The sequence below is a fragment of the Tasmannia lanceolata genome, unplaced genomic scaffold, assembly GCF_043159265.1.
Source record: "Tasmannia lanceolata isolate RefF3 unplaced genomic scaffold, GAP_Taslan_0.1 ptg000013l, whole genome shotgun sequence".
In the NCBI taxonomy this organism is placed as follows: Eukaryota; Viridiplantae; Streptophyta; class Magnoliopsida; order Canellales; family Winteraceae; genus Tasmannia; species Tasmannia lanceolata.
Window position 1 is genome coordinate 12,604,176 of NW_027518690.1, and position 13,074 is coordinate 12,617,249.

The 13,074-nt window shown below is 37.3% G+C and overlaps 1 protein-coding gene across 2 annotated transcripts in view; it reads left to right on the forward strand.

Moving 5' to 3' along the window:
* Positions 1 to 10,481, forward strand: part of LOC143889815 (S-adenosyl-L-methionine-dependent methyltransferases superfamily protein) — a 38,236-nt gene extending 27,755 nt beyond the window's left edge. For both annotated transcript variants that reach the window (XM_077394175.1, XM_077394174.1), the window contains 6 exons: positions 4,828 to 4,949; positions 7,854 to 7,934; positions 8,016 to 8,090; positions 9,346 to 9,551; positions 9,646 to 9,796; positions 10,046 to 10,481. In XM_077394175.1, the coding sequence (XP_077250290.1) occupies positions 4,828 to 4,949; positions 7,854 to 7,934; positions 8,016 to 8,090; positions 9,346 to 9,551; positions 9,646 to 9,796; positions 10,046 to 10,243 (833 nt within the window). In that variant the 3' untranslated portion in view covers positions 10,244 to 10,481. The remainder of the gene's footprint in view (positions 1 to 4,827; positions 4,950 to 7,853; positions 7,935 to 8,015; positions 8,091 to 9,345; positions 9,552 to 9,645; positions 9,797 to 10,045) is intronic.
* Positions 10,482 to 13,074: the final 2,593 nt, after the last annotated feature.

A 13,074-nucleotide genomic window follows, 5' to 3' on the forward strand; every position in this document is an offset into this window, starting at 1 on the left:
AAAACCCACTTCACTTATGCCGAAACCCATGCCCAGCTTTAGGCCATTATCCACGCCCATGCCCTTCTTGACCCGTGGTAAACCACAACAAGCTCGAAGCCCTTCATCTCCATACCCAGGCTCATGCAGCTGCAGGAAGAAAAAAAATTCAAGTGGAAGAATACAGTAAAAAGAATACAATGAATGGCCTATAAGAAAAGAAGTTGATAATGACTACTATGTCTCTTTCCATGTGAAATGAGAACAGTACAGTTCAATTTCGATAATTTCACAATCAAGTTTATATAAAAAGCGGAGATGTTATCAGCACTACCATTTTATTATAATGACACTTTCTCGCTTTGTCTTTTCTTTCTGTAAATGATTTACTAAAAGATGAGGTTGGGTAGTGTATGTAATAAGTATGGTTGTGTGGATATCACTTTTCCAAAAACTCTATAATGGGGTGGAATTCACAAACGACGTCATACGCCATAATGAGATGAAAATTTAATAATATAGTAAGACAAAAATCTACTCAAATAATATTAATTACTCATAAATCCTTGCAAACAACACTAATAACACAAAATCTATTCAAGTAACATAATCATACAAAATTCACATATAACTCAATGAAGCAGAAAATTTCCGACGCCAGGGTGAAACGAAAGTTAACAAATTAATTTAAAGATGACTCGAGGTTAGTTGCAAATAAATTTTGACACTCTTGGTATATAATTGGTACAGGACACCCACCCACCTGATTGATTCGTAGAGACTTATTGGCATCGTCTTACACTCGATAATCAAGGCAAGTTGCAGTTGACTTATATAATAACGGTTCTGGTAATAGCTTGTATTATGAATTTAGTTCTTTATTACCAAGTTTCAAATACGTCATATTTCTGTACCTTAGAATTCCAATGAAAAGAGAATTTTAAAAGGATTTGATTTGGAAAAACATATGATCTTATGCATATATTCCTTGTCGATGTACGGTAACGTTATTGAACTATGTATATATGCGTGGCATATATATATAGAAAGACCTATGCTTCCACCCGCTTCTGCCAGGTGATGATGACCTGGATATATACATAAGATGTTTTTAGTAAAATGGATCGAGGATAGATTTAGGGGAGTGATAAATCGACTCCCCAAATTGATGAATCGACTCCCCATGTGTCTTTCTCTCTCCTCTAGGTTAGAGAGAGAAAGAGGAGAGAGATAGACACATGGGGAGTCGATTTATCCATTAGGGGAGTCGATTTATCACTGCCCTAGATTTATTGAACCCATGATGTTGTTTTTACTTAAATTACATTTATCTCTTTGTCGTGTTGGCATGTTTTATTTCCCTGCGTGCCATAATCTGTTGATTCACCATAATTCGTTCTTATTAGTGATCTTACTACCCATCATATACTTTGTTGTCGTTTTCCTTAGTCTATCTATATTTCGTTATCTCCTGGAACTGATGTATATGGAACAATTTTGTAATGCAAATTTCATTATAATACTTTTATTACATGAAGTCTTCTCCAGTTGTACAACTTGCTTGACCTATTTTTCCACCCACAGGTTTTGAGGAGATTGACGAGAGAGCTTTCGCAAACGAGAAAATTTAATAACATAGGATGGGATTGAGCGATCGTAGTTTGGGAATGATGTTATCCCAAAGAGTTAGAGTTTCATTTTTATTTCTTTTGTTGAGCTTCCGCAGATAGTTAGTAGTTATGGATTTTGGTTGTTATAATTTTAATTGGTTTTTGAAAGTATGTAATAGGATTCTTATGTTTTGGAATAAGAATGCTCATCTTTAATATTATCTTAAAATTAGTCTTTTGTATGTAGTATAAAAAAAATAAAAATTTATTGTGTTTTTCCTTGGCGACCCGCTTCAGAAATCGGGGTCGTTACAGTTGGTATCAAAGCTTTGCTCCCGCAGTACGATGTGCCGACGAGGATGTCGGACTCCAAGGGGAGTGGATTTTAGACCCCACATCAGAAAGGGAATTGTTTTTGATTTTCTAAATGCATAGTTCGTTACGAGTCTTGGGTACGTCTTAGGAAAAGTTAGTGGGCAGATAATAAATAAAAATCATACACCTCCATGATACACCCAAAATATAACCTAAAGGAAAAGCATACACCGACATAGATCTAAAAATAAATAAATAAAACTAACCAACCCACCCTAACAAATGATCCATGATAAAGAAAAAGCAAATCCAATAAAATATGTAGCTAACCCTGTTTGCTCATTTTGCAGATGCAGCAATATCAGAGGAGAGGAAATAGGGGCAATGCCCAAGGTCAAGGTCAAGGTCAGGAATCAGGTCAGGAATTAGGTCAGGATCAAGGTCAGGGTCAGGACCCCTTGCACATGATCGCACAGCTTCTGGCAGCACAACAACAGTCCCAAGCTACAAATCTAACTGCACTAGCTCAGGCCCATGCTGAAAACCAATCAGCTAATCAAGCAACACTTCAGAACATTGCAACGGCTCTAGCAGTTCGTCAGGAGCCGAGGGCTACACCAGAGACCCTTCCCAGTTGCATAGGCAGTTTATAGATTATCATCCGCCGAAGTTTACTGGGGTAGCGATTCGGATTTTGGGATTTTGAAGAAAAAAAAATCTTGTCTAAAAAATTTGCCCCAAATTCGGGTCGTTACAGTCCTGTGGGGCACTCGAGTCAACTACCCAAGAAGCTTTAGACGGAGTCGAAATTGAACAGTTCCCATTGTTACGTGAGTGCTTTCAGAGGGAACTATGATACTTTGAACTCTAGTGATAGTAACATGTGGGCCCATTGCGACTGTTATGACCGCAAATCTAACAACCCATGGTAACTGGTGTTCGTGGATGAAAGGAAGCAGTTGACCTTAAAGCACACAAATACGAAGCCATCTATGAAGAATATCCAATGGATGATGGTGCTGGTCGCAAACCACGCTGAGATGGTCCCTGAGCAGGTCATGGATACTAGGTCCTAGGTCGAGGATTTTGAAATCCTCTCGAAATATAAGGGAAGCCTCCACGGCCTCTATCTTGACCATAACCATGACCTCGACATGCCAACATAAGTTAGATGATCCATCCAAATAAAGAACCTCAGCATTTTCTTAGGATGAAGATGGTGGTGCAAGTGGCTTTGATGGCGTTGAGGTGGATGTCGTTAAGTCTGTTATATGGTGGACGCAAGATCTTGAACTCAGTGATTCTAGGAAACTCCTTGCTGTTGAGGAGAGATGCAGTAAATATTTTATAATCATCTTCCTTTCCATTAAGAGGATAGCGGACTTTATCGTGTTCATTGGCTGGTTGTCTTAAATCTGCAAACTAATAAAAAGATTCTTCATCTTCAAGCGGAATTCTCTAGAAAGATTACCTTACAATTCTGAAATCTTAGAATCTGAGCTTCAGACTATTGGGAGTAAGAACTTGGGAGAGCCCTCTAGAGTTCCCATGGAGTAGAAACGTCAAAAACCTGTTCAAGAAGCTTTGAAGCAAGTGTGGAGTTGATCTAGTCAGTGGTTACCTAAACATTGGATGCCATGCCCCATATTCCCGATTCATCTGCCACTCTACTTCCTTAGGATCCTTGTTATCAGATCCCTGTTTCTTCACACACATACAAACTTATATGGAGGTGTAATTTGCCCATAATATGTGGAAGGATACCCTTTTCACAAGCAATAGATAGAATTTGAACCTTCTAGATAAGGTAGTTGTCATCAATGAGCTTTATGTTAACTAGTTGAGGGAGAATATAAAGGGAGATGATGAAGGGTTGGGAAAGTATGTCATGATAGAAAAAGATGGACAGAAAACAGAGAGATGTTAAGTAATAACAGATGAAAAATATAGATGCAGAGAGTCAAATGTTAGAAAATGTGTGAGAGGTCCATTTGTAGTTGCAGAATCTGGGATAGGAAAAGTAAATGAAAAATTTACGAATCTAGCTGGGGTGGAAAGGAAAACTATTTGGATGAAAACATCATTTTCTTTCTTGGAACGAGAGAGATGGGTGATATAAGGATTTGGGTTTTGAGAGTGACAAAGAGATGGGTATAGAATTGTGAATTAGTAAATGAAGGAATGGAGGGGGTGAGATCCACAAAGGGTTCATGGTGAGTTTTGAGACTCACGAAAAGGGGATTTTGAATTTTGAGCTTCACAAAGGGAAGGGGATTTGGGTTTTGGGTTTTTGTAATTGACAAAGGATGAGAGTTTGGTTTTTGGATTTTTGCGTATGATAGGAATGGAGTTTTGATGATTGGGGGACTGGACAGAGATAGAAAGGGTTTGTGAATGGATTAACTTTCGTAATTAAAGAATTAGTGAATTAGAGTAAAGGAAGTTGGTGTTTCTGAATAGAGGAAGAAAAGAACTTAGGTTTCAATTGGAAGTACTTGATAAAAATGACGCTTATCTCCAGTTAAGAGGCATAGAGTCCGATCGAAGTGAACCTTGCTCTAATATCGATTCTTAACTCTGCCTTTGCTTGGAATGACTCCAATGGTGAAGTTTAATTTCAATATGTGTCACTTCTATTGTTCAAAAAAAAAAATGTGTCACTTTTAGAGGGTAAAATTTCCTTCCTGTCTCTTGCTTTCCTCTTCTTAGTAAAATATAAGCTTACTTTTTGTACCCATTGAACATATTCTTTTCTATCTAATTTTGTGATGGGCTTGCTTTTGAAGTTCATCAGTCTCAAGTTTGAGTGTGTATTGTTTGTTTCTCATTCAGTAACTGATTTTGTTCAATTTCGAAGCTAAGATGTGCTATTATAATTCATGGACTGTTGATTTGATTTTTTTTTTTTTTTTTTCAATTTTAGGATCCAGAAACAATTTGAAGGTTGATCACAGTTACCTGGCCAGTTCTTATCATTGTGGGATCGTTTCTGGGTTTGCATTGATAGCTACTAAGCTGGAAATGGCAGCTTCGGCTGGAAAAACAGTAAGAAATGCTATTGCAGATTAGTGCTTTCCATAAATTGTGCTTCTAAATTCTAATATAAGGTTTTGTTGGCTGTGGAAACAGCTCTAGAGAGTGGTGGGTTTGTGATAAGGAAATGATTTAATATCTGTGATGTTAGTGGGTCATATGATGTAACGACCAGGATTTTTTGATAACTATAAACCCGGACCGTTACAAAAAACAGCAAATTTTTTTTTTTTCAAATTTGAATACTCAATTAAAAGCTTACTAAAGAGTCTAATAAGAGGATTTGACATAACTACCAAAAACAGAAACAAACTAAGAATAAGACGGATAGCCGCCAAGGCTACACTGCCACACTAGTTACTCTATCCTCGCTCTTGCACACCCCTTTTTATTCTCGATTTCCTCATTAGCATTTGTCTCAATGTCATCAATTATAGCAAAACCTGTGGGGGATTTTTTGTGTTAGTTCAAAGAACTATGTACAATTAAACAACTCTTGAATTTAAAAGCATACAAATTAATTCAATAGTGAACATGTGATAACAATTACTTCAAATTGAAACATGCAATATTAATAAAAGAACACGTCATAATATCCATTGAATGTGAATCCACTGATCTCATAAAACATACAACATTTTACATTTAAGAGGTTTATGTTTATTATTAATTTAATGCATGAGACGACTCCCCAAGGCAATCCAACTCGTCATAGGTTGTTACCTTGCCTTCAATACGTTCCACTACCCTCGTCTACAAGTAGTGGGCATGAAGGACATTTTACGACGTGCTTAATAGCCACTCCGCCTCTTGACATTATGGTCCAAGAGGATGCAATTACCGCCAAGGAAGGCCGGCTCGGAATTTTATTATTCCTGGACAACTCATACCTCCGCCCAATCCACCAAATTAATTTTCCAATGTCTTTGTCTCTTATTAGTTCTACTGGCATATCATCCATATGCTTTTTTTCTTCTTTCCAATATCTTAAAAAAAATTTTAGCAGTTTTATTGCTTCCCACATTTTCCTTTTTACTTTAACAAGGAATCATAACACTTCATCTTTTGCAAGCTACTGGCATAGCATCATTTTTCAACATTTGCGTGCTACTAGTATAATAAAACATGAGAGCACGATGCATATTAATAAGAAACAATCATCTTAACTACATCATTATCATGAACAATTCTATGTCTACTAAGAATTTCATTGCATGCATATAAATCAATCATTGCTCAAGAGTACAAATTTAGGGTACCGTCACCTACCTTAGTTATTTGTGACGTGAAAGAGTAAGAAATCCTCTATGTCTGAGTAGGGATTGCTACCGAATCTGAAACACAATGATATACCAAATTCTAAGTTTCCTCAATCCATATTTCCAAGTGACAAACACACATACACCTAAGGCTTATGTAAGACCATATCCTTTTATTATTCTTAATTATCTTTGTTTATAATTACCTTTGGGTGATATCAATAGTTTAGGGGCTGTTTTCTTAAAAAAAATCCATCAATAACTCTTTAATCATTTTCTTTGAGGGCTGGAGTTTTATAATGTTTACCCGTGAGGGCTGTTTTTTTCGAAACCACGTACTTAAAGCATTGGAGAAAGTTACACATGTGGGATATTTTATCAAAACAATTGATATTTCTCATATGTTTTACACATATGGTTGTTTATCTAAGAATATAGATCTTATATATATATATATATATATATATATATATATATATATAGTAAGCACACGTAAGGAATTTCTTGAAAAAAATTAAGGCCTTTGATAATACTTATCATAAACATATAAATCTGATTTTATTTTTTTACAAGGAAGATATAAAATTGATACTAGTATAAACATGCAAAAAGTCAGCTACTTAGGGCTTTTAGATTCCAGACACATGGGCTGGTTTTAAAAAAAAATGATATTATCCCTATTACACATCACTCAATAAATTATCTAAAAGAAAACCATCCTCTTTATTATAAAGATCATCTAGGAATTTCAATTCGAAAGGAAAAATTACGTTCGTAACATATATCGTACTCTAGATTTAGATTCGAAAGAAAACAGTTATTTCTATGGTTTATTTGAAAGAAAGGGATTAATGTTTCATTTATGATTTATCTCTATCAATCTTTAAGATCCTTTCTCATTAGGTTTTAATCTTTAAAAGAAAACAAACCCTAGATCATTAAAATCACAAAAACTTACATGGATCAAAGTGTTTGAAAAGCTCTTAAGGATCTCTTTTTTCTCTTCCCCTCTTTTCTCACTCTCTCTCTCTCTCTACGGTTTGGGTGTGCGTGAGAGGGGAGAACCACATGAAGGGTCTTTTATAAATCCTAGCTTTCCTTTTTGTTTAGAGTTGTTTCCTAATTAACTACTAATAGTTAGTAAGTTTCCTAGTCTCTCTAGGTCTCTTTACTTTTTATCTTATTACTTAACTTAATTAAAAAGGAAAATACTAAATTTTAATATTGGCACTCCTAAAAAATTGCCTAATAAAACAAAACTCGTAATTATGTCTAACCCTAATAGAAAAAGGTCATAACTTACTCAAATCATGTCCGAACCGCTAAATCTTGAGTCCGTTAGATAGGCATTCGAAATACCCATCTACCGGACCAAAATCATGTCGAACGAACAAGATTTGATGCCCCAAAAATTGGTTATACTAAAAAAGCGAAAATACACTGTGATTTTTGGTCTAGGGATCTACGGTCTAGATTTAATTAAGGTTATTAACTTTCTAGGCCCGTGTGGGGCCGGGTCTTTACATATGATAAGAATATAATTTCTCAATTAATTTGACATATGAAAAGCCCTGTCTACTTTTATCTTTTTAGTTTCAATTATAATTTTCAAGGCTGCTTTATGTGTTGCTCTGTGTAATAGTTGTGTGTTTCTCAGGTTAAGACAGCTGTAATAGGTCTTGGAGCCGGTCTTCTTCCCATGTTCATCCATGGATGCATGCCTTTTTTGGACATTGAGGTAGTTTCCATGATGCGTAAACCTTCATTTAGTGTTTCCATATGCAAGAATGGCTATGCCTTATCATATCTATTCATGCAGGTGGTGGAGTTAGACCCTATAGTGTTAGATTTGGCAAAGGACTATTTTGGATTTGTAGAGGATAACCAGTTGAAGGTGATTTACTCGTTCTCATAGTTAATGGTAATATCTTACTATAGTTTTTCTTCTGTGCTTTATATTCCATATTTACCTGATACAAATATATGTGGTCTTAATTAAATGGTAAATAGATTCCAAATACACGAGATAATGTGGCGATGTGTGATCCTTTGAGATGTGCTCCAATGAAAATGTATTCTGACAATGAAGCTTCCAATAGAGATGAGAGAAAATCTGGGAGAAAGAAATCTGATGACGCAAAATTGGGTTTCACTTACAATGGTCAGAAGAAACACAAAACAGTTGGTCTACTATTGTATGCTTTAGAATCTTACAGCAGGATTTGCATCTCCAGTGACAGGCATATGTATGGAGTTTATTTTTAGGATTCTTTTGAATGGAATTGACACTTAGAATTGTGCTCATTAATTACTTTTGAATCATACTTCACCTCTTATATGAGCGCAATGGTGTTAAGTGTTTACAGATTTAAATTTCTATTTTTGAGGTTTTTTCTAGGGGTGCAACTCGGGTCGGGTTCAACCCAAAAAAAAGTCTGGACAGGTCGGGTTCAGGTTCGGGTTGGGTTTTCCTAACCCTGATTGAGTTCGGGTCAGGTTCGGGTTGAGGGCTTGGGCAACCTGATCCGAGTGAAACCTGACATTTTTTTATCATTTTTTTAAAGTTTTCAGTAAGCCTAAAAACTCGGGTTGGGTCGGGTTGAACCTCATCGGGTTCGAAGTCGGGTTGAGTGAATGGTTCCTTGGGTTGGCCTCAACCTGACCCGAGTTGCACCCCTAGTTTTTTTCCATTCTATTTATGATTTTTACATTGCTCAAAAGGGGTGATTGTAATTGTTGCATTTATCATTTCACAAGGTATTATTCCCTTGCAGGGGTTTGTTTTTCTTCTTGAATCAATATTTTTATGAGGGGCGTCACCAATTCAATTTCTGATGCCCAAAGGCCTCGATCTTGAGTTGGTCAAAAGGTTGACTGATAATTGTTTACACCAGCTTGTACAAATAATTGGTACTCAAATGAAACTTTTAATCATCAGGATAATTTCATGTTAGCCTCTGGGAATATCTCACATTTCATGTAAGGAAAACACATGCTATATTGCTAGGGTGTTGATATCTTTCTCAAAGAACAATAGTGGGATGAACATGCAAAACATATCAAAATATGGCCTTACAGGTTTTTGAGGGTTTTCCCGGGTTCAGAAGTTCCGCATTGCTGACAATTATATTTTTACTGTGACGTTATAGGTACATATTGCTGATGGAATCCAGTTTGTGAGAGAGGCCACGGCCGACATGACTTCTTCTAGGCTGACTTCTAAGAATGAAAATGATGTTATCTCCAAAGAAAGTTCATCTTCTCCTAACACAAGTGGCACCAACTCTCTTTCCCAAGGCAAGAAAAGTACTGGATTCGAAATACTCATCATTGATGCTGATTCGGCTGATTTGAGGTAAACAAAATCATTACGTGTTTATTCTCCACAGCGTTCTGTGTCAAGAAAAGTGGGTATTAGTGATGCTATTTGTTATATTCTTTTCTTGTAGCTCCGGATTGACATGCCCTCCAGCAGATTTTATGGAAGAGTCTTTTCTTTTAACTGTGAAGGAATCCCTCTCAGAAGGTGGCCTCTTCATCATTAATTTGGTTTCAAGATCCGCAGCCATCAGGGAGATGGTTGTTTCAAGAATGAAAGTGGTAAGAGGCAAGGGCATATATTCATGAGCAAGGTTTTAAATTACCAAAACTGATTTTATTTTTATTTTTTTATAATTTTTGGCCATTTCGCTCGAAATCAAACCCAAATTCGAAATTCATAGATTTCAGTCCCAATCGAAATCTGAAATTTCAGATTTCGGCCGAAATTTAAAACCATGTTCATGAGATGAGAGGATATTGGAAAGCAATAACAATCTATCATAATCCGTGATGTGTAATTGATTTCAGGTCTTTAACCACCTCTTCTGTCTTGAGCTCGTGGAAGATGTCAATAAGGTTCTATTTGCTCTTCATACAGAATTGTCTGTCAAGCAGGATTGTCTTTTTGATTCGGCGGTTCAACTTCAGAAGTTGTTAAAGTTTGAACACCCAGAGAGAGGCCTGAATATCATTGAGACTGCGAACAAACTCAAATGTTTGAAATAGGATTCAGCCACATTGAGGTGTACCATACATGGAACTTGCTTTTCAAGCCGGTGAGGTTATCAAAATTGAATTGCTTAATCGTCCTAGAGTGGACTGTATGATATATCATGTTTTTTTTTTAGAAGGGTAACAGATGTATTATGTATCATGTTATTCCATCTTATTGTTCTATATGTTGCCAAGAACATTTCTGACTTGATTTTCATTCTTTTTTATATAAAATGTGTGCATGCTACTAGTATTGTCTTTATAGGATAATGTAACTCTATATATTTGGTCTCGTGTTTTGCATTGCGTGATTTTCTGTTACACCATGAGAGAACACAACAACTATCATGGTAGATCTGATTATGAAACTTTTAGAGGTCTCAGGTGCTTGTCTATTAAGTGGAAGAGCGCGAATTATGCCATGTTACAACTTACATCCATGACGAGTGTAGAAAAAAACCGAGAAATACCTTCTCAACACAGATCAAACACAATGTGCAGCAAAAATGTTAAGAAAAGATGCATAGAAAACAATCACACAAGAAACACAAGATTTTACGTGGTTCGGCACTGCCTATGTCCGCTGGGGGAAGATTTTCACTGTTTCGGTCTAAGGTTACAAACTCTCTTCTTCTTGGCCAAGAAACACAAACAAAAACCTAATACCGCAACCCTAACATATTGCTTATATATATCAATGCCACTACATGGAGAAATTTACCGAAATACCCTTCAGTAAAAAAAAAACAGGAAATAATTTTTTTTTTTCTAACGGGGCGCTTACCCGCAACCCGGCCGAGGCACGCTGCTCTCAGCACCTAGTGAGCTAACCACGTAGCTCGACCTGTGTGCGTCGAGCACATTAGTCCGTCAGGATCCTGTATAATGCCAGAATACAAGACATCTGCACAACTACGAGGTTAGAACTTAAAAGGGCCATTAATACATTAAATATGTTATAATCAAGTGTGTAATGCCACCTATTTAAAGTGGGGTCAGATGTGGGCCATGCCAGTCCCACTGCTATGGCCCAGAGAGAAAGGGGAGACTGTTCCCTTTTTCTTTGTCCTACCCCAAGCATTAGAGACAAGGTTGACCTTCTTGCTTGGATCTACTTGTGGGTTCATCCATTGTTTTTAGCTTTTAAGATTATCCAAAGTGTAACAGATCCTGAGAAGGGAGTTGCTAAGTGGATGACTCTGAGATTTCAGACTTCTATTTACCTCCTATACTGTTATTAGTATTGATTTGAAGCTATTTCTTGTATTTTTTTCTGTAGTTAGGGGAAAGAATTGTGTTTGTAGAGGTGGGAAAACCCAGACACCAACCTACGGTGGTGTTGGGTCTCACCTTTGATTGATCTGAATTATCCTTCTGATAGCCTTATCTTGGGAGTAAAAGGGGGTGAATATTGTTGGAAAACTTGTTGAGGGTACTGTTGATGATGGAAAACAGAAACTTGTTGCTTCAAGGCGTGATATCACTTTCCTTAAGACAAGATTCGCCCCCACTAGTAGTGTGCAAAGGGGATCCGCGAATTGCCTCCAAGATACAATGAAGCCTAGTAGGGAAGCCCTACTAATGTTTGATGACGCGTAGCACTAGCGGAATCAAACCCGAAATGCCCTTCCGAAATTTCAAGCCTTAGAGAAATCTCTAGATTCTGTTTCTGCAGAAAAACAGTATCTAGAACAGTAAACAAAAGAAAAACAGTATGTAGAAATACTTAGGGATTTTTGTAGGAGTGTAGAAGAGAGTGTAAAGTCAGTCAGAATTGCCAATTCGATTTCTATATGAAATGACTGAAGTTTGCACATTTTTTTATAGACCATCTGGTGTCTTTTCAGTGTGAAAAACACCTCTACAGGGCATCTTTCCAGAATGTTTGAAATCTGACCATTAGATCGCACCCATTGATATTGAATGGTCCTGATCGATTCTAGAGGTGACTGTTGGTTTGAGTAAAAACCTCTCTCCAACCCAGTCATCGTTAGATCAACCATCTATGGTGTGGATCGCACCCCCTTGGCACATGACCGTTGGGGGGAAGGGACACAACCCATTTGATCACACCCTTTGACCGTTGGAGTCATGGGCCCGTTGGGCCGACCGTTAGGCCCGAACCGAAGCCCAACCCAACTGAACCATTCGGCTTGATGGGCCTGCGAACCATTTGACCCACCCATCCGACCGGTCCACCTTCATCTTGATCCAACGGTGCAGATCAAATCTGGAAAAAATTAAAGGCTCCAATCGCTCCTCGCGACGTGCAAAGTGCGCCTAAAAAAGCGCCAATAAAGCGCCCTATAGCCCATTGCCCACGCCGCGCGCGCGTGTGCAAACGGTGCGTTGCACCGTCCCGCGGGTCCAACCATGGGTTCAACCCAATGTGCAATCAACAAGAGTTAGAAAAGGTAGTGCTTTATAAGCCCTTCTCTTTCTTTTCTCTCATCCGGTACGGGACTATCTTTTCAACTACACTTATACATCCTTTTGTAAAAGCAAATATTTCCAAGAAAACATTTTCTTTTTCCCAAACGCTTTTGATAAAACATTTTCCAAAACACTAAAACATGTAATATACATGATTTTGAAAATGCAAAATTACTAACAAATATTCTCACCATTTTCTTACCAGCACCCCCAGCTCTCTAGTCTTTAGTGTATTTATGGTTACTCTTTTTACACTACAAGGGGTGGCCCAGGGAGGAAAAGGGGGTGAATATATCATTTCCTCAAAACTAATCTTGGACTATATGTTTGTACTATAGTTTTATAAAGGAAAACACTTCCAAAATGGGATTTTTGGTCCATAGTAGATCCAAAACAAGTAGTACCTAGTG